This window comes from Amia ocellicauda, chromosome 9, assembly GCF_036373705.1.
Source record: "Amia ocellicauda isolate fAmiCal2 chromosome 9, fAmiCal2.hap1, whole genome shotgun sequence".
NCBI lineage: Eukaryota > Metazoa > Chordata > Actinopteri > Amiiformes > Amiidae > Amia > Amia ocellicauda.
The window spans coordinates 5432671-5454836 of NC_089858.1; the positions used below are offsets into that span (position 1 = coordinate 5432671).

General features: G+C 41.2%; 1 protein-coding gene across 3 annotated transcripts in view; it reads left to right on the forward strand.

The window, feature by feature from the left end:
- LOC136758444 (calcium-binding mitochondrial carrier protein SCaMC-2-B) overlaps positions 1-14797 on the forward strand; it is a 32097-nt gene extending 17300 nt beyond the window's left edge. The window contains exons 1-10 of one of the 3 annotated variants that reach the window (XM_066712801.1): positions 2216-2483; positions 5987-6113; positions 6290-6377; positions 7650-7761; positions 9311-9469; positions 10234-10386; positions 10496-10603; positions 10949-11116; positions 11356-11506; positions 11850-14797. In XM_066712801.1, coding sequence (XP_066568898.1) covers positions 2325-2483; positions 5987-6113; positions 6290-6377; positions 7650-7761; positions 9311-9469; positions 10234-10386; positions 10496-10603; positions 10949-11116; positions 11356-11506; positions 11850-12034 — 1410 coding nt within the window. In that variant the 5' untranslated portion in view covers positions 2216-2324 and the 3' untranslated portion in view covers positions 12035-14797. Of the gene's footprint in view, positions 1-2215; positions 2484-4490; positions 5424-5986; positions 6114-6289; positions 6378-7649; positions 7762-9310; positions 9470-10233; positions 10387-10495; positions 10604-10948; positions 11117-11355; positions 11507-11849 lie in introns of those variants that run through there. The other 2 variants (XM_066712802.1, XM_066712800.1) reach the window with 2 other exon arrangements.
- The last annotated feature ends 7369 nt before the right edge of the window (positions 14798-22166 follow it).

The window sequence follows — 22166 nt, forward strand, 5'->3', positions numbered from 1 at the left end:
TCTGTGGCTGTTGTGGAATGAAGAGTGAGAGATGACCTTGGATATGAAATAGTGAGGGAACACACTGTTCCTGCCCCCACCCCCACATTCCTCTCCCCTGGGGTATTTTACACGTCTCTCTAAAGGGACCTGATAAGAATCCCTGCCATTTGGATCCCTGCAAAGTTCAGTTTGACACCATTTTTAACCTGCACCTTGTGACTCCCCATAAATAGCAGCTGAAGTGAAAGGAGAGCTGAAAGCATGACCCACCACCGCTCAGGGAAATCTGGGTACCTTGCCAGCATCCCCTCTTGTCTGCTGCAGGTTCTCCCTTCCAGATCAGCTGACTGGGTCCCCCTGCCTGCCCCCAACCCCTGCTCCCTGAAGCTTTGCCCAGACAGTGTATCAAAATAGGCTCCTAATAGAAAACTCTGCACCAAGCAAATTACTACAACTGTGCATCCTATAGTTCCATAACATAACCTTGCTTTTTAAGACTCCTGCCAGTGTCTACAGCAATAATACAGAAAGATCTAGTCTGGATTCAGTGGATTGAACAAGTTCCAGTGGCAAAATAATAAGAATAGTCTCCTTTGACAGCCCATCAGAGCTTTTTCAAGTCCTCTATTAATGATTTATTTTCAAATATACATTTTAGAAGGCTGGAGTTAAATGATAAGGGCATCCTTGTAAGGCATACTATCGATAGAGCTGTGACCTTAGTTTGTATTCGTATAGTTTAACAGTCCACAAGGTTAACTGAATAAAGATTGTGTGTATTCTGCCAAGTTTGCATGTTTGCCTAGTTTAAACTAAGACGAGTTTACCTTCAATTTTGAATGTAGAGGGATGTCTCAACAGCAGCAAACGCAGTTTCTAGACTTGTAAGAAAGGAGGAGAACAAAATCGACTGTGTGGTGATGTTTCGTGATCAGAGGCATTTTAGCACTCCTACACAAATGATGCAAATGGGACAGCAGATGACATATCAGTCATAATGTATTTCCCTCCCTGATTCCTGAATCAATCCATCTATGACTCAGCCAGGGTAGAGGAAGAACCACGACCCATTATAAAACCTACAACAGACCTGCTGTTATTGGTATAGTTCATTCAATTTCCGGGCATATAAAACCGAGTTGGCCTGCTCAAGAGTTATAAATCCCTGAACCTCTACGGAGCGCTAGTCAACTGCCAGCTAACCTGAAGCCAAATTATTGTTTTAATGCACACAGAATGGGCAGGCTGAACACCAGCTGCTGTCACTTGAATTGAATGTGTCCGCTTGAAGTGACTTGTGTCTGAAGTCAATTGGAAAGTCAAACGTTGTCGCATGTCGGGTGAGGAAGTGTAACCTTGCAGCACAGTCTAAGTCTGTACACAGACTGAGATCCTGTGTTTTGACCACAGTTGAGGGATGAGTGTTTGGGGTGGGGCGGCATTTCCTTTCTCAGATATGAACTATGACATTTTCTGAATAGGTTTTAAATTCAAAATAGTGTATAGTTTTAATTCTCACAATGAAAGAAAAAAAATACTTTAAAGTCTGACACTTATTAATGTTTATTAATCAAGTCCATTGCAAGAGATTTCTGAAAAAAATCCTACAGGATATTTGATTTCGTTTATATGTATATATTTTTTGATGTGCCTTGCAAAAAAATGAAACATCCATTGAATGTTACATTAATGTTGTATGTAAACCTTGTTGGATTGTACAGAAATCAGTCAGGTTTTCTATTAGTCTGTCTACTAGTGTATCTACTGTCTTCATTGGTAAATCTGACGGAATACGTTTTATGGTTGTCACTGCTGTACAACAGATTAAAAATGATGCATTGTTGTCAAAGGTAGAACTTATGCAGTTGCATAATAAATCATTTAATTCGTTTTTCTCGCATTTAGTTAACCACAGAGACAACCATGTGACACTTGAGTCGGAGAATTAGTTTGAATAAGCTGCGCAGGCGTGTAAACTCTCCGGGTCCATGGTGTGCAGAGCTCACGCAGCCGCAGTCTGTCCCGCTGACCGCCAGCCTCGGTCTCGCCGGCACTACGCAAGAGACGCAGGCCATATATGGAATAGCGCTCTGCTTGGCTGTTGCTCAATCGACGTAATCAATGACGTCAAGACGAGGGAAGTGGGCCAATGAGAGCGCGCCATTGCGGGACGCACCTCAAAGGGGCGGGGCCTGGGAGCGCTCATACATACCATGTGTGAACGAAATTACCGGCATTTTTAGGTTACACCGCTGAAGGGAGCGGGGGCAGTTTTTGTATTACTACATCAATTCAGTTATTTATTTATTTATCTATTTATTGAAGAGCGCCGGTGTAAAGAGATGCTGTGCCTGTGTCTTTACGTGCCCGTGCCGAACTCGGATCACACGGAATTCGAGTATTTTGAGTCCAATGGGCTTCCGTCCGAGCTGAAGTCTCTCTTCAAACTGAGTCTGTTCCTCCCGTCGCAGGAGTTCAGCACTTACCGAAAGTGGAGGAAGGTAAGGAAACCCCGGCAGTGCTACCGCTTCCATTTCACAACCGATAAATACCATTTCTATCCGTTGTTTAGATCAGTTTTAATTAAGTTCCGTTCTGAACCCACTTCTACACCGAGAAACGTCAGCGGAAGTGAGCTGATCCTGAGGCTTGGCTTGCGCTTTCACATCACCGGTTTAACTGTAATCTTATCATCCTGACCCGTCTAATACCGCACTTGGCATTGTGATAGCTTTGTTTAAAATAATATAAAAATCCTGCGACATCACACTTCCTACTTCTAAATTGTGCTTTGTTGGCCATAGCAGTATGGTATGTGACCAATGGAATGATAGTCGCATCAAAAAGCGGATTAATCTGCTGCGATGCATTAAATATTGCATTTATGATGGCACATGAATACGATGCATTTGTAAACTGCACATAATGATAGAGAATCATATGTATGCCTATACTATGTTTCTAGTTCTGCATTTAACATAATCCCTGTAAACTAAAAAAAAATAATAATGTTAGTTGGTTTCAGTGCAGTGATGAATTTGTATTTGAATCACTACTATACCTGTCTGTTGTCTTTTAAACGTGTTGCTAGATAGCATGGAAAGAAGCATGAAAGACTATATTTTCGGTGCATTTAATTTGATCTAATCGATCAGTCTTTCTAACAGGAATTGCTATAGTGCTTTAGAGAGACAACCTATACATGGAGTACGAGCCAATCTCACTCGGTTTAAAAACGATGCATCTCTTAAAATCCTCAACTAATCTAAATTGCCACATATAGTGACTGGTTGTATTCAGGACTGTTTTGACTGCATATATGTAGCTGTATTATTTCTTCTTATTTTAAAGTTATGTAATGGCTAAGCAGAATAATCTAGCCTTGAGCTAACCCAGTTACCCTGATTAACGTGTTCTCATCTTTGCCCGGTACTTACTGTGCTTTTATGTTCTGTGCTTCTTAGCTGAGATCATGTTAACCTATGGACTACATTTTTATCTTAATTATTCTCCTCCTGACCTTTTTTATATACTTCTTTTCAAGAGTGCCTCCTGGAAACGATGGTGCAAATAAAGAGAAATCTGTTGGGGGTGAAATATGTAAATACATTTTTAATGAAAGGTTAGCTTTTATCTCCTGTGGTTAAAGTCAAAGTTGAAAAATTACAATTACAAAAGTTCTAAGTCTTTATGACTGGACTTTGATGCTCTCCTTATCACTAACTTCCATTTGCTTCTCTCTGAGATATTACAGAATTACATTTTGCAACTGAGTAGGTATTAAATTGGTCTCTGTTCTTCAAACAAGGGGGATATTATTTATAAAATGGACAAATCTGGCAAATTTGTAGATATAGGTCTACTGCTTGTCTTGTCTTCTGTTCAAGTTCTTAAATGTTCTCATTTTAATAGGACCGTAAGTGATGGATGATTTTTTTTTTTTTTCCCTTATTCTCTAGCACTTGGAGGTGGCCATATTTTGTGACTTTTTAAGCAGTTGGGTACAAAATGTGTCAGACCTAGCCAGAGATCTACATGGACGTGGCTGTGATGCCAGTCCAGCTTCTAAATGGGGTTGACATTTCATTAGGAGGATAAAGGTGTTCCAGTGAAGTGGATCATCTAGGCGTAATGCCAGTTTCTTTCAAAATGTTTAATATGCAGACCTGAAGCCTTTGAGAGGTTCTTAGTCACAAGGGTTATTTATTTTTCATTTATGTGCTACTAAATGTTTGTTACTACGGTGTAGAAACTTTCAACATTTTATAGAGATTAAAGACCAGTACAATGAATAGATTTTAAGTCTAGGTCTGTCCGATTTAATTTTTGCAATTTGCAGGTCAAAAGTGACCTTCTTGTACATGTTTTTTTTCCTCTTTCAATTCACTTTAGCTACAGCAGATTAGGCATAATGTAAACTATTTGTCTTGTTTATGGATTTACTATATGCTTATTTTCCGAGTCTATAATTTAAGGTATAAGGATGTCAGGCGTGGGCAGACTGATTCCAAGGGATGTGTCCTGGCACACTTCTCCCTCGTCTCCAGCTAATAGAGGGACCCTTGGCCCCCATCCATGTCTGATTTTAGCCTTCACATGTCTGGTGGCATGGTTCTTGTGAAGTAATAGTAGGACGGGCATCTATTAATTGCCGGTACTGTATAATCTGGCACGTCTCTGCAGCCCTGATTTCTGCTTGCCAAGGCCTAAGAAGGGAATCAGCCCTGCAGATGTACACAGTCCATAAATATTCCTGTCACATTTCAGTTTGCAAAGTGAAGAAAGGCAATAGTGTGAGAGACCCAAATCAATTCTCACTCCAGTTAATCATTTTTTCCTTGCTTTTATTTCTCCCCCCTCTCTCTCTCCCCTGTAGCTTTAGACTGCTTTTGTAGCTTTGAACAAGGGTCCATTTGTTTGTGACGGGGGGAATCTTTGCGCTATTGAAACTCGGACAAACTTTACTCTGACAGTTTTTGAATTGGAAATGGATAAAAGGATTTGCAATGGCAGTAGGTCTGGATGCATCATTACAGTTTGTGTAGGAGATGTGGAAGGGGTTGTTAATGCTTGGCTCAGTAGTACACTTTTTAAAGTCGCAAAACAATCCGTGACTATTTAACTGTTCTTCCTAAAGAGGAGTTGCAGTATGAGTCTCTGACATAGTTTAAAGGTGCCTTTACGAAGTCAAAATATTCATACCGTGTGATTTGCTGGAAGAACCAAGACCCCTCTTTGTGTAACGGCACTTGATTCACCCGAGCACTTCCATGTGATGCTTTTAATCTTTCATTCCAGATCTCAGGTTGCTCTGAACTTTTCTATTAATTGCTCTGGAGTTCTGAGGAACTGAGGGAAGTGGTTTGTGCTATTCATGTTGTCCAAAGCGTAGCGGGAAGAAAATGTGCTTGTTTCTTCAGAATAACCCTTCGACCCACCCTGTGAGTCATTCTCTTTGTACTGGTTTCAATGTCTTAATGTTTAGTGGTAAAATATCACATGTTTACCTGCAAGGCAACCATGTCACATTCAAAAAGGTGATTTGGGATTTACAAGGATTTGTTGCTTCAGTGCCTTTCTTGGAAGCAAAGGGTTTCTCACTCCACTATGCGCGGCAATGCACCATACCAAGAAAAGTATTCATGTGGCACATTCTTTGTGAATATAATACTAATAGTCATAGCCCTCTTTATTGCTTAACAGTTTGGAAACATTCACAAGTACTGTACACCTGAAATCCTGCAAGTCATGAAAATGTAACTTTCCTCTCAAAACAGTGTTAACAGATTTGTTTTCTGAATGCCAACCACAGTGAGGAAATAGCAGTGATCTGAATTGACTTTGAAGCTTAAAGAATTATCAGTAACTTAAGTAAATCTATGCAGTATGGTAACCAAGCATGGTTGATCGATACATTTTTTCATTTGTTTGTTTGATAGGAAGTCTTCACAAGCCAGGGGGTGCTTTTCCTTATCTTTAAGGTCATTTTGTGTTTGTGTTTCAGAAAATTGTGAAAGCTGGAGACAAGGACTTGGATGGCCAACTAGATTTTGAAGAGTTTGTGCACTATCTCCGAGACCATGAGAAGAAATTGCGGCTCGTCTTCAAGAGTCTGGACAAGAAAAATGACGGTAAGATCTGAGTTTTGGCTCGTGTTCTCACAGTGTTGAATGATGCTTTTAAACCTTTAATTTTGGCATTGGTCAGCCAACCAAACGTAATCCCCATTTGGCACGGTTGTAGACATCAGTTGCGTAGTGTACCTCAATACAAATCCCCTAACTTGGATTTCCCTTTCTATTGGCAGGACGTATTGATTCACAGGAGATTATGCAGTCCTTACGTGACCTTGGAGTACACATTTCAGAGCAGCAGGCTGAAAAAATCCTAAAAAGGTGAGTCCAGAGTCTTACCGAAGTTGCCGTGTGGTTTGAAACCTGTGTGTCTGTATTTTGTGTGTGTGTGTGTTTGAGTGTCCTCTTGCTTTCTCTCACGCTCTCTCTATTGGACTGGCTCCAGCTTGCTAATAACTGGCTGTACAATCTGGTTTCAACTGGTTACTCACTGCCTAATGTGTATTTTATATCCAAGTCTATTTTGAAGCTTCAAACTGATGCCTGTGAGCATAGTTTACCCTCAGGTTAACAATCTGAGATTTCAAGGCTCAGACTAAATGAAAACTTTAACCCACCCCTGGCCAATCTACTTCATTTGGGGCTCTGTGTCTGGTGGGGGGGGTTGCATCCACCCCACTACCTCATCAAGCAACCACAAAGTGCTACATTTGGATTTTAGCAATTTGTTGCATTGAAGTTCTGATTTAATGTAGGCCTTTTAATAAGACACAGGCTTCATTGTAACGCAAAGACCTTCATTCTATCATGTGGTAAAGTTTAACATGATATGTTATGATATGTGTTCCAGGTTTATAAGGAAATCCTAAATCCTGCTGAAATTCAATATAACCTATGACTTTAGAAGCAGGAAGAAGTAGGGTTTTGTATTACACGTTAGTCTTCCAATGAGTAACTGAGCAAACATTTCACTTATCAGTTTTCTTTAACTAGACTTCCCCAAAATCCAGAAGCTGTATATTATGTCGGGAAATGCTTATGTTCAGTCCAAATCAAAGATTTGTTGTTGTTGTTGTTAGTCATTTACCCTGCTTTTATTCCTAACACAGTGTTTCTGTATTGGTTTGATCTGTGTGTGTACATGTAGTATGAAATGGCTTGTCTGTAGTTCTGTGGCTCTCCCTCGTCTTCACCCCTTCCTCTTGCTTTCTTTTGTGTCTCAGAATAAGGAATGGGCAAATCTGGGCCCCTGTTGCTTTGTAAGTAAGATGTGCTTTCTGTCTATGTGCTTGGCTTGGTCTTGTTACTTCAGGCGCTTTATATACATTTTATATTCTAGAATTCTTTCAATCCTGATTTTCATTTCTTCAGTTGCTGCTTTTTCAATTCATTTAACTTTCATAAAAAGCTCTAAAGACATTTTTTTTAGCAATACACCAGAATGTATACCCCTCTGCATTCTATTCAAAAATATCCATAAAATGCAGAAATCAGACACCAGCAAATTAGATGCATGGCCCATGCCCCCCATTAGAGCACATTTACAGGCTTGTTAATTGATCAAGTTATTAACATAATTTCTCTCTTGCGCAGCATGGATAAGAATGGTACAATGACCATTGATTGGAACGAGTGGAGGGACTATCATCTATTGCACCCAGCTGATAACATTCCTGAGATCATCCTTTACTGGAAACACTCCACGGTAAGTCAACACGGTTATCGCTTCCCACTAGGACTCCTGTTCTCTCTGCTGTGTTACACCACACCAGGCTGCACTACACAACCTAAGATGTGTTTGTGTTGTATGTATGCATGTACTGTAAGACGCACACTAAATTTCACCTTAAGAGACTCTGCTTAATACTCACCAGTGATGCAAAAATCTCAAAGCTTTTCTTTTGAGCTTGATGTATAAACAAAGGTGGCTTCCAGCTGGAGTACAGAAATATCACTTCGTTGGAATAGCCTCGCAGGGCACCCTGATCTGGAATGGCAGGCAGTGTATGAATTATGGCTTCATAGGTCGGGCTGCTATGAATAGGACACGCGCTGCAGTTACTGAGCTACTGGCGCCTTCCCTTGCAAGGCTCTGCTAATGTCAAGGAACGTTTACTCTTAAATCACTCCAACGCTGACCCCAGTGACTGAGCCAGACGCAATTATGCAATCCTTGATGCCGTTTCAAACCGCTTTTGCCCGATTCTATCTTAAGCTGTCAAAACATTGGTCTTTATTATTATTGGGGTAAACCTGTGAGTCATGACCTATTCAGATGACATGGAAACAAATCTAAAATTAGAACTGGTAACCTGTTACTGTACAGCTTTGTTCCCTGTGGTGATATGAACTGCTGGATAATGGAACAAAGTGTGGTGCCCATTCGCGTAGGTTTCTGATCTGCATAGATCTCTTTTCGAGTCTTTACTGTGACCTAATAACACAACTTGCATAACCTGGTAGAGCTATGAAACTTCAGACCTCAATCGCTGATGAATGTATCCATATTGCAAATCAAACTTCCTTGTATCATAGAATTCAAAATGCAAGGTCTGTACACAAGTCTTCGAACACATGCTCCTTTGTTTTCACACACGAGTTACAATATTTGAATGTGATGAGCAGCAATTGTTACTCCACTTATTTTTAACACCCTGAATAGTAGCCTTGCTTTCACTATCCTCGCACATAAAATACTCACTGCAATTAAAAATGTCTCCATGCATTGTTCCCCTTGCTTAGAGTGAGTTTAAAATAGTCAAGGTGATTTGTTGTTGAGACATTTTTGGTGAATCACTAGGTAGACTCTACTGCAATCTAAAATCAGGCCAAAGTTCATTTACTAAACCTGCCCAACCTACTGGCCAACTTTGCCATTTTCTATGTCTGTTTACTTAAGTATTTTTGTTTTCTATTTATACCTTTTCATTTTCTCAGTTTGCTTATTTTAGCTTTTTTTCTTCCCTTTCTGATTAAGTATAGGATAGGTAAACTGACAATGGCAATAATTACAAACAAAAGCAGTCTCCTTTACTCCTAGCCTCTGCTCTTCTGATTGCTTTATCTTAAAAGTTGTATTTTAATGTAATGTTTTATCTTTGTAGTTTTACAATTATGGTTTTCCGTAGGCTGAATGTAATATGGTTTTAACCAAGCTTCAATTTGATATATACACCCTATAATGTGGCTAGACTCTAGATTCCCTGTGAGATTTCTACATTTAACCCGTGCTGTGCCTCCCTGTTTTCCACCAGATATTCGATGTTGGCGAGAGTCTTATGGTGCCCGATGAGTTCACGGCAGAGGAGAGGAAAACGGGCATGTGGTGGAGACACTTAGTGGCGGGAGGTGGCGCTGGTGCAGTGTCCAGGACGTGCACGGCCCCCCTGGACCGGCTCAAAGTGCTCATGCAGGTAAGCGCCCTTATTGCTTACACCTAATGAAACAATTGTACCTTTAGTCATTGAAGCCATTTCCTCATTCCAGCCCTCCTGCCACCAGTCGGGACACTTAATTTAGGATTTGAGGTTGGATCTAAAATCTGTCTTTATCTTACTGCTGTGTATCTTGTTGAAGCTGGCAAAAATCCCAGGAGTTGGACTTGGAAATATGCCACTTATGTAATTTTCAATCTCTAAATTAACCTTCTACTACAGTGTGCAATACGACGTGTCGCAAGGAAGATTTCTCAACAGCTATAAACGAGTTAATGAGTACGTGGCCCAGTTGCAAGATCAGGCCGTGCATAATCCTGTTTTTCTCGGGGTCCATGCGGTCATCAAGGTGAACACTAGCCCGCTGAGCCAATTGTGACACAGGGAACCAGCACACCTTTGACTGTGGCTCAACACAGCAGTCTGATTGGCTGTCTGGCTTGAGACAAGTGTAGGGGGTTGGTTCTTCCGACTGACACAGTTCCCTGCAGGCCTGGCAGATTGACGTCTGTGCTGTTTGTCAAGAGGCTGTTGTCTTTCATGGGATGTTGAAAATGGGGCAACGTCGCTGAAAGTTTAAGAGCATTATTGCCCTTTGTCCCCAGCCAACAAGCAAGTGCACGGTCTCTTCCAACAGCGCAGGGTCATTTGCGTCAATGAACAGTTGCCCTGTGCGAGTATGCTTTGACTTTGAATGAAGAGTATTCCATTTATCTTATGCAAATGTTTTTGTTTTTGTCCAGGTTCATGGATCCCGGACGAACAACATGTGCATCGTTAGCGGCTTCACGCAGATGATCCGCGAGGGCGGGATGCGGTCACTGTGGCGAGGGAACGGCATCAACGTCATTAAAATCGCCCCTGAATCCGCCATCAAATTCATGGCCTACGAGCAGGTACAGACATGCTGGACTGGGCTGAGAGACTGGATTTTCACATTCAGAGCCCCTCTTTGGGTTGGGGTAATGTCCTGTATACTGACTGGTTCTTTTTGTTGATTTATAGATCAAACGCCTGATCGGAAGCAATCAGGAGACGCTGGGGATCTTGGAAAGGCTGGTGGCCGGTTCCCTTGCGGGGGCAATTGCACAAAGTAGCATCTACCCTATGGAGGTGAGAACCATCTGCTGTGCTTACAAGGGATGCATATACAACTACACTGTCAACAATAGTATCCATGAGTCTAAAGCTGGGGATCAAAAGCTTGCACACTTTAAAGAATCAAAAATGTGCTCGATAAAATGATTTTGTAGTCAGTTGCAATATATTTTCCATACTGCAGTAATGGTTTTATTTTAGTATTGTTACAGAACTGGAAATGAAAGTTGCTTTTGTAAAATTTCTGTAAAGCTGTCAATTTCTTTTCCTTGTTCCTCATCGTTAAAGAAGAGCAACAGCTGCCTCTGACATCCGTGCTATTGGATGTGCTTACATTGTTGTAACTGGTTGTTTGTCCAGGTGCTGAAGACGAGAATGGCGCTGCGAAAGACTGGGCAGTTTTCGGGGATGGCAGACTGCGCCAAGCACATCTTCAGGAAAGAGGGTCTGGGGGCTTTCTACAAGGGCTATGTTCCCAACATGCTGGGCATCATCCCCTACGCTGGCATCGACCTGGCTGTGTATGAGGTGGGTTCATGCTCTCTGGAGGTCCTGGCTGCGGCCTACACTGCAAAAATCAATCTGGCAGATTCATTGTTTGATGGGTTTTTAATGCAAGAATGAGCAATCAATGTGTGTAAGCTCAATCTGAGTACAGATGTGAAGGTCAGGCGCATTGTGGCAAATGCTCGCAGCAGTTTGTTTTTTATCGGTAGACTTTGTTGTGCATGCCGGTGATTTTTACTCGTCCTTCCGTTCCCCTCCAGACACTGAAGAACTCTTGGCTGCAGCGCTACGCCACGGACAGCGCTGACCCCGGCGTGTTTGTTCTCCTGGCCTGTGGGACAATCTCCAGTACATGTGGCCAGCTGGCCAGCTACCCCCTGGCACTGGTCAGGACCAGAATGCAGGCACAAGGTGAGACAGACCTTGTATGATACTGTCAACTTCAGTTTGCTTTTCTTCATTCATTTGTAATACTTGTTTCTTGCCAAGTAACAGCTGCTGTTGACTGGATAATGAGCAGCGCAACTCAGAGCATCAGAGTTTTTAATTCTACACCCTTGCTTATCAAGCATAGTAAAGTACTGCACCTAGTTTGCTGCTTTTTCCCCCCTTTCTGTTTTTATTTTGTATTCTATTGGCATTTTATTTTTGGTTTTCCCAGTGCAAAGTATAATATTGCCACTTTATATTTGTTGTTCTAGATGTCTTGTACATGACCAAACATGCTAACCTTGATCTGTGTTTCCCTCTACAGCCACTTTAGAAGGAGGTCCTCAGATGACCATGTCTGGACTGTTCAAACACATCCTGAGGACAGAAGGGGCATCGGGACTGTACAGGGGTCTGGCACCCAACTTCATGAAAGTGATTCCTGCTGTGAGCATCAGCTACGTGGTGTACGAGAACCTGAAATTGACCCTGGGTGTTCAGTCGCGGTGAGAGGACAGTAGAGTAGCGTCTGAAGGGAATCAAAACTGGTCACGGAGAGGAGGGGAAAAGGACTGCGAAAAATCTCCGGCCGAGAGACCAGAGGTTGCTCAAATCGTCTCATTCTGTGAATGTCTGAAGCAAAATAATGTAATATAGATTAAAAAAACACTAGAAATATGAAAAGCTACTGATTGTTAGAGATGTTCTGACACTGAGCATTTTAAGCATTTGGAAATGAAGACAAGGAATGCAACTTTTTTCCTGTTTTTGTTTTGTGAATTAATGTTAATTCAAGAGAGGCACTTCTAAACCAGGTGGCTGTTGGCTGCCAATGACTAGAACCCCAAAAATAAGTTGTCCAAAAACTAATCACATCAGATTTGAGTCTCTACTTGTAATCTTCATCAAAGAAATGAAGATCTTGCATCTTTGTTTTGGGACCAAGAGCCCGTCTCTGTGATCGGCCTCTTCACAAATGTAGTTGCTGCTGTAGAGAATCCACAAGCCTGTCTGACAACATGGTCCAAGAACAAATTTTGAAGTGTTCAGGGGCAGGCTTTCAAGCTTTCTCCCCTTCCCGGTAGTGCTAACTGCACCCTTACGTCAGGTTTGACAGTAGTGTGTGCCTCCCTATCTGCATGGTTTTAAAGAAATGTACATCCAAAACATACTTGATTTACAAGGGCCTTTTGTTTATTTGGAGGATCAGTAATAAAACTAAGTTTTAATATCTTGCTTTTATGATCATTATCATCAACTTATTTTAGCTTAGCTATATCTTTCTGATCTGAACCAAGACTTTTTTTCCTACACTGTACATTTTTTAAAGCATTGTCATCATGCAAATATGATTTTAAACTGACTATTCTCCTAAAAGTAGCCAAACTTGCTAAAGGCTAAGCTAGGCTGCAAAAGCTGTTAAATTCTGTGGATTTCATTTTTTTTTTAAACGCAGTGCAGGTGGGGAATCCAATAGTGTCTTAACTGTGAATTGTCTTACAGAACAAATTAACTGGGGTGATGTTGACCTGTATAATTTATTTTTATATGTTGACTGTATAATTTATTTTGCAGTGCTAACCAGATATTTATTTTAAAGTGGTCTGTTTTAGGAAAATGAAAATAAAATGTGTATGTTCTATTGAGTTTGCAAATTCTAGAAGAAAACAACTTTCAGAATATCCATTTCTTTTTCTTTAGCCATTGGGAGCAAAGATTGACAATTGACCCTTTTTCATGAATGGGTACAATTGTGATTTCAGTCTTTGCAAAACTGCATTTCTAGTGATAGAGGAGGGTTGTGGAAGAACAACAATCACAGTGTCTGGAAGGGATGAGGAGAATTGTTACATGGGCAAGTCATGGCCAGTAGATCTGTTCTCAAACCTTATTTTCTAAGAGTGGGTCTATACAAAGAACTGAAAAGAAATGGTGTGCTTGGTGGAGGAATTTTGATCCTGCGTTGGCAAGCAGTCTGAACTCTTTTTACTTCCACATTTGCTTTCAAAATGAAACGTGTCCTTGATTAACACTTGAGCACTTTAGAACGATTTGTTATAAAAACAGTGAATGTCTTGTGGACTCTGAGCGGCGGGAGGGACACAGCAGTGAGACTATCACTTGATTATATTTATTTGTAGCTTTAACATAATTAGTAAAAGGGTTCCCTTAAATGTAGTGGTTTTAGTATTAAAATGGAGCCTGGTATATATATGTTTCATGTTCTTAAGGGGGTGAAAATAGTTCCATGGAATTAAATGTTTATTCAGATTCCCTCAACTAAAACTGCCTGTTGTCCGATGTATGAGATGGGTTTGATTCCTATAATGAAATCACATTCCCTGTAATATGAGAATCAAAGACTTAAGTGTTAATCAAGACTTCTGCCGGACTTCATAAAATTAGCATGCTTCTGGTTGGGCTGGCTGCATTGTCTTGCATTTCGGGTCAGTTAGGATTGTGAAGGGAGAGAGAGAGTTAAGTTGGTGAGGAGGGGGCTAATTTTAATTCTCAGGGAAATAAATGTCAGACAACTGGGATTTTCATGTTTACTAAAACAATTGCACTTCTCCACAACTGTCTTGAATAGGCACTTATTTTCCTGTAGCAGTTTTAAGTTTGTTTTTTCCTCCCCTTAGTATCACTGTTTTTAGTTTTATTTTCCTGTATGCAACGTATATATATGGTTTAAGAAAATATGCAAAAGATTTAGAAAGATGCATTGTATGAATGTGGCACGACTGCCTCGTTAAGTGTTATTAGAGGATACGTGTAGTATTCTAATATTTGCACAGTGGCTTCAGGACAATGCTTTTGGCACCCAGCCTGACGGTCTATTCCATTATGTACAGAATATGTAGGTCTAGTTGAATCCTCAAAACATATTCAGAATAGTCTGAATATTGCGCATTCCCATTTGTTTTCTTCCAGCCTGACCCTTTATAAGGTATACTTGAAATGTATTCGGACATCTTCTATACTGCTAAATGCATAGCTGCAAACATACTCCAAGACAGACAAGAACTTACCAGAAATCGAAACATTTCTGTGCAGCGAAAATGCCACATCATATCTATACTGAAGGCTTCAGCCAGTTATATTGAAGAAGGAAATACATATATCTTACAGATGTGATGCAGAGAACAATGCAAAAATGTTTCATAAATACTAATTTTGTCCATTTTGTAGAGTATGAGCGAATTCATGAATGTAATGCAAATGTATTTGTTATAATGGGAACAACTGCAAAATAAAGTTATTCTCTTAGCTGAATTGTGCCTGTGAATTGATTTCTTTATTTTTGTTATAGTCCTTAATTCAATTAAACCAGAACTGTGTAGAGTGGATCTTGCAAAGCCTTTTGAGTTCTATGCTATGTAGCTCAAAACTGTTCATGTTTCTAAGATACTAAAATGTAATATACAAGAAATATAATAATAATGGGGGGTTATATTAAAGTAAATACATTCTTAGACCACTTTAAATCCTTAAATCTGTATGAGTTTTTAACATAATGAGTTGATCACGTGTCATAGGTCCACCTCCACTTTCCAATTTAGGCAGAAAAACACCTTGGATACTTGGCAAATTAGCATAGTTGAGCTCACCAAGTGGTTTGAGCTTCTGGGGATATATTTTCCATGTAGAAGAGAATCCAAATGTTTTTCAAGGTTGTTTTTACTAAAACCGTCTTATTCCTTTATTGGGAGCATGAAGAATCTTAATTTGAAATAAAATGGCGCCATCTAGCGTGAACTATGATAAATGTCTTTCGAGGGAAAATACTTCAAACTTTACTGTGAATCTGTACTTTTAAATAAGTTAATTAAAATGACTTCAGCATGGGACACAGACTACACATCTCAATACTTCAACCAGACGTGCGTGCAGCGGCTGTAGACAGTACGCACTGGATGTCCTGATCAAATCATTATTGTCATTATTATGGACCTGTTTTGGGGAAGTGTATCTAAGGCTGCCTGGGTGTGTTATAGCCTGTGGCGGTAGGGTCATCCTGTTCACCCAGGGGACCTCCACTGCTAATGAGGGAAACAAACTGAAGCTTTGTGAGGGTCCATCTCACCCAAGGGACTGCCATTAAAATGTCTAATTAGGAAAATAAGCTCACAGGAGCTTTATCAGGGGGAGGAGAGAAAGGGAAGTCTTCAGCAAGTAACTCTAATTAACAGGCACCAAATTAAAAAAGCTGAAAACCTAATCAACTGTAAGACATTAGAAGTACTCATTAAGAGCATGCAGTTGTGTTATATGGTACTGCATGCATATATAAAAAATATAGTGTTTTGTTTTCTGAAGCTCTTCTCTGTGTTTTGCCCTTGCATAGAAATCGTCTGTTCATAATTAATGTAATACTGTTATACAGCCTGGATCAGGGAGAAGCGGGATTATGAGCCGCCACCTGTGGTCAGTGCTAATTGTTGGCTTTGGAGCCCCAAGTGGCCTGCTTACCTGCGTATAAAACTGCCCGCCGGAGATTCATCACCATCCCTGGGCTTCACTGTGGACAGACTGGCCGCTCGACCCAGCTCGCCATCCCGGCTCTCTCTGGTTAGTGTTTTCTGTGATAAAAGCTGCCAACTGTCTCTGGCAAGTCACTGTACCTTTCAGACCATTAATTACCAAATTCATTATTACAGCCCAGTTCAGTGAACGAAAGTGTCTCGAATTTAAATCAAGCCAGTCTGCAGCTTCTCCTTGATCCTCCTCCCGGGTACCTGGACTGCAGGCGGGAGGGAAGATGCTGAAGCAGACGTCGGAGGCGTCGACGCTGGCGAGGCTGTACCGGGACCTGACCCAGTACAGCTCGGCCCACGGCATCCCCAACATCTTCCGGGCGCAGCACTGGTTCCGCCGGGCGCTGTGGGCGCTGTTCGTGGCCTTCGCCCTGTGCTGCGCCCTGTGGCAGTGCACCGAGATGGCCCTGAGCTTCTACAGCTACCCCTCCCTGGAGAAGATCACGCTGGTCTCCAGCACCCAGCTGAAATTCCCCGCCGTGACCATCTGCAACCTCAACAGCGTCCGTTACTCGTCCCTGAACTGCAGCTTCGCCATGAAGAGCTCCCTGCAGGTACACATGCGCCTGTGTGTCACTGTGTGTCTCTGTGTCACACCGTGTATCTCAGTGTGTCTCTGTGTGTCACTGTGTCACACCGTGTGTCTCTGTGTGTCACTGTGTCACACCGTGTGTGTCTCTGTGTATCACTGTGTCACTGTGTGTCACTGTGTCACACCGTGTGTCTCTGTGTGTCTCTGTGTCACACCGTGTGTGTCTCTGTGTATCACTGTGTCACTGTGTGTCACTGTGTCACACCGTGTGTCTCTGTGTGTCTCTGTGTATCACTGTGTCTCTGTCTGTCACTGTGTGTCTCTGTGTGTCTCTCCATGTTGGACAGGGTGCGTTTTCCAGCGGTTCCCGCTTATCAAGAACTAGACTAATATATAGATGTTGGCAGGCTTGAAAGAAGTGAAAAAACCCTGGGGGTAAATGGTTTATATTTATTAGAGTTCATTATATAAAGTTAGTTATTGCAATAAGATAACACCAGTTGGGACGCACAGGTATATTTAAAATGTTGCATTTTTAAGAATCAAGATTTGTAGACATTATGTACATTCTTGTAACTTTTAGAGGGTGAGGGGGCTGATTGTATTACTGCACTTTGCAATGCATTGAAATGTCCCTCATGTAAACTTTGTCACCCTAGATAAGGGCATGAATAACAACAACAGAAATAACTTAGTTACAGGACACTCAATACAAGTGCTGTGGCAACAGTAGGCTATATATCCACTCAACTGAGTTCATGCATCCGTACGGAGAACAAATAAAAGTGAGAAAATCAACAAAAAGTTAGGAAATAGCAGCTATAAACCCTGCGACAAATGTAAATGGATCAGAATAGATAATACTATAGTATAATCCCTGAAAATCCCTGAAAGGCCTCATAATGGCAACTGATACTGGCATACAAACAGGATTTTCTATACAGTAGACTAGAGGCATCTAGTTCAAACAGACTAAGCTTGACAAATGAAAATATTGACCTAGCTAAATCACAAAGTACAAATCTGTACCATATCGCCTTTTCATTTATTTTTACAAGCACCTTGTTACTATTTATAAATCAAAAGGGAATTGGGTACTATTTCATAGTTTGCGATTCGCCAGGGTGTCAAAGTTTTATTTCAGTCTAGCCCTAAATATTATAAAAGGGGCACATTGTATTAATGTAATTAGGATTGTTGCTATTCTGTTTTATTGATGTGTTTATTTTCAAAACTTGACTTAGTTTCAGGACTTCACATCACCCTCCATCGAACTGCAGATTTCCCAGATAAAATGCTTCATGTGACTCCCTTCCAACAGACCCTCTGAATGTCAGCTGAGAGGGGGATCACTGCAAAGTGCTAACCCCACATATATCATACTGCTGAAACATACAGACGTCCTTTAACTGGAGCATCTATGTATATTGAGTCTGTATAGATACACTTCACTACATATTGCTATTTAAAGGGATAGTGAATGCTCCTATGGTATTAAACAAATAAATAGGTCTTTCCATGCTGCTCTGATTGTATTTCACAATTATATATTAACAGTGTGACCATCTTTATAAAAACACGTTGCCGTTCTGAAATGTCAGCGTATCGGTGCTGTCCGACAAAGACAAACCGCTTGCCTTCCTGGTACTGAGGCAAGGTATAATGGAGGATACAGATGATTACTGACGCAAGAGATCTGCTGCAGTAAACTGCAGTGACATGCCAGGATGGCGCTGTGGCATTGCAAAGATGTTTTAGGTCATACTGTTATTATATAATGATTCAATCCCATCAAGGCAGCGAGGAAAGAGATGTCCAGCCATCCATCCATCTTCGAAACCACTTATCCTGGTGTGGGTCGCGGGAGGAAAGAGATGTTTCTTACTGAATTCAGTATGTTCAATATCCAGATAAATACATATTGTGGTTCCAAGTTTAGATTAAAGCAATTGATTCAAAGGAACCCAAGTATACTTAAATTATTATTAATAATACACTTGGCAATGTAAGTCCTTTCAATTTGTGACAGTTCTCCTAACAAAGTATTTTTATAGATTAAAATTGTCAATATTGGCAGGGGCGGACTGGGACCAAAAAAACAGCCCTGGACTTTTACCCAAGGGGGCGATGATTGTTGAAGTCTGGGTCCCGATAAAGTGTGGTCTGGGGAGGCGGGGTGGGGTGGTTTGCCAAAGTGTGGGGTGTCTAATATGGTGCGACTGGCCCACATGGGAATCGACTGGCCTTCCCAACAAAAAAATGGACCGGCCCTTCTGACATTTGCCAGAATTGCCCGATGGCCAGTCTGCCTATGAATATTGGTCTCTAGATCGTGATATTGGACAATCATATATACTACCCGCTGGAATCACCCGTACACTACTATGTATTTTTATATTTGCTCCTTGTGTTGATGTGTGAAGTGTCTTTCACATTGTTCAGAAAGGTGTTGCTCCTGCTGAACAGGACTCAGGTCTGGATCAGTCCCACTGTAGAAACCGGAGCTCCCGGAACAGCTCTGGACCCTGGGACTCAGCCGAGGACCCCTCCAATTACGCCCACTCCTTCAACAAATTTGCCTCCGAATTTAACGAGCTCTCGGATGAGGAGAAGCTAGAAATGGGCCACCAGTTGGAAGACATGCTTATATTCTGCAATTACCACGGGCAAGCTTGTAACACAAGGTAATCCCTTTTTAATGTCAGGGTTTAGAAGGTAGATATGTGAGGTGCAATACATTGTGCAGCAAAGGTAGGATAATTGCAAAATATTAAGGTTAGAATGAGAATTTTGTACAAAAATATGTATTGTAGTACAGTGAGAGGTTTGGATGCACCATTTTTCCTAAAGTGTAAAGGTAAATGAAGGAAAAGTGTCAAAGAGTGTAAAAGCTTTCATTTGCAGAACTCATTTTGCTATTAGAAGATAGAGTGCAGAGCAGAAGTATTCAGACCCTTCCTATGGTGTCCCATCTTGTGAAATTACAAAATGATGCACACCACATTTTTGAACTTAATATTTGATTTGAATACTGAAACTGAAGACTTTTAGGGGTAATATCAGTTACAATAAGTGTCAGCAAAAACTAAAGAGAAAAAAATAAATATGTTGATTGCATAATAATTAAAACCTGTCAACTCAATATTTTGTGGAAGCACCACAACGTTGCACACTGGCTTGGTGCAATTGTTGCCCATGCTTTTTGGCAGATTTGCTCAAGCTCTCGCAAGTTGCTTGGGAATCATTTAAGTACAGCAGTTTTCAAGTCTTTCCACATATTATCCTGAAAGGTGAATTTTAGAGCCAGTCAGACTGAAACTGGTTTTCCTCTAGTATTGGCCTGTACTTTGCTCCATCTATTTTTACATCAATCCTAACAAGCTTTCCAGTTCCTGGAGATAGCTGTCCCTGCTTCCACCAGGCTTGACTGGTTGAAGAACTGCAAGTCTTTCCCTGTGTGTCTGTAAACAAGGTCACTGTCTCACGGTTGTACTGTGCTATGGTTCTGTGTTATAATTCAATCCTGATACCTACGAGAACAGGGTTTGAAAACCAGTTTTCACCAGTAATTTGGGCTTGATACATCGTACAAATCCCCCTTAAATTAAACATTGTGTATGCCTTAATTATACCCTGGTTTAACCATATGTAAGTGTTCTTGACCAGTTGTCAGGCAGAAACCGAGCTTCCACTCATCACAGGACAGACGTGTGCCTGTTATCTTTCTCTCCTGCCTGGTCTTCATGTGCCTTCATAACTTTTCTAAGACTGTTCCTGACTGTTCCTCTTGGATGTCTTCCGTGCGGCTGTTTCTATTAAATTCCTTTTAGTTGACCATGCAGCTATCTCTCGATTATTTTGGACTCTTCAGAGGTGTCGACTGGGAGATGTCAAACGTAACGCTTGGGGTCTGTTGGCCTCACAGTGGCATCCCTCGCCAGATTCCTCCTTCCCCTGGCAGCTCAGTGTGGAGGAACGACCTGATCTAGGCAGTGTCTGGGTGGCACAATGCACCTTCCGTTTCTTGATGATTGAGAACACTGTGCTCACAGGGATATTCTGGGTACCTTTTGTACCCTTCTTCTGACCTGTGTTTTTCAATGTTTGTATTCCTGACTTTGTGCACCTGAATTGGTTTAGGTTTGCCACACCAAAGAGTTTGAATACTTGTGCAATCATGACTTTTCCATTTTTTATTTCATATTAATTATCTATTTATTATTTCGTTTTGTTTTTGCTTTGAACATGAAAACTGTGAGAGGGTCTGAATACTTCTGTAAGGCACTATGCATGTTATAATGGTGCGGAAGCAATGATGTATGTTATGAATGTTAGTTTCTGAACATTTCTCTTTCTGAAATAGTGGATAATAATCAAATGCAATAAGCTAGTCTCCAGCGCTGACATTAAACTGCAACTAGGCAGGAACTAGTTAAGTTACCCTAGTTAATTACTAGCTGGCTATAGCAGTTTGATAGGACTAATCACTGCTTGGTTTGGTGTCCCAGTCTATAATAAAACCTTAACGATCACACACCGTACAATTTCAATACTGTTTCACTGCTGTTTTAATTAACCCTGTCTTTTCAAGCTTCTTTTCTGGATTCATCAATTACAAGTTTGGAAATTGTTACACGTTCAATTCTCAAAAGTCAACTGACATCAGAGGCAATCCTATCAACAGTGAAGTGCTGAATACCACTAAGGCCGGGTTTATGTATGGTGAGTCTATGAAACAATCCAGGAACTTACTGGAAAAATACTTTTAAATCAGTGTCAGCTACTTACATATTCATAAATATGGCTCATTTTTCATTATTAAGCGGTTGCTTTGTTTTCGCATATCATGCAGTCACTCCTCTTTCCAAAACAGAAACCAAAATGCAAACAGGCTCCTGATAATTGCTTTCCTGCATCATTTGCATCATCATGGCTATAGTATTACACTGCTATGCAAGAGCCTTGCATGCTTCAGTGTAATTAAGACATATACAAGTGTGACCATATTTGTACATTTTCCAGCTCCCTTTCTGATCAAACAAATTAAAAGAATGAAGTCAAATTCAACCAGTTTGTAGTGCCTTTGAGACTGGTGGTGTCTAGAAAGTCAGCATGGGTTTGATGACCACAGTGGAACATCTGTCATTTCAGTCTTATCACACAGGCAATCATTTATTAAACAAGGAAAACCCACCAGATACCACATTGGCATGAACAGTGCTGACCTGGCCACAAAGGCTTTCAACCCACACAATCCAGGCCAGCTAAGAAAGTCACGTGTTGTTCCAGGACTGCACTTGGAGCTGTTCATTCAGCAGATCGAGTACGTGAAAGACATCACTCACTCCGCGGGCATCCGTCTGCTCATCCACGACCACTCCGCCACGCCCTTCCCTGAGGACGAGGGGGTCAACATCCCCCCCGGCACTGAGACGGACATTGGCATGATGAAGGTTAGCTGAGGAGGAGGAGCCCATAACTGCGTGACGCGCCCATTTCTGTGTTTGTTTGTTTTTACATGGCAGTGGCCTCATATGATTTTTTTTCAAACACCCTGATTTTGGAATCATGAACG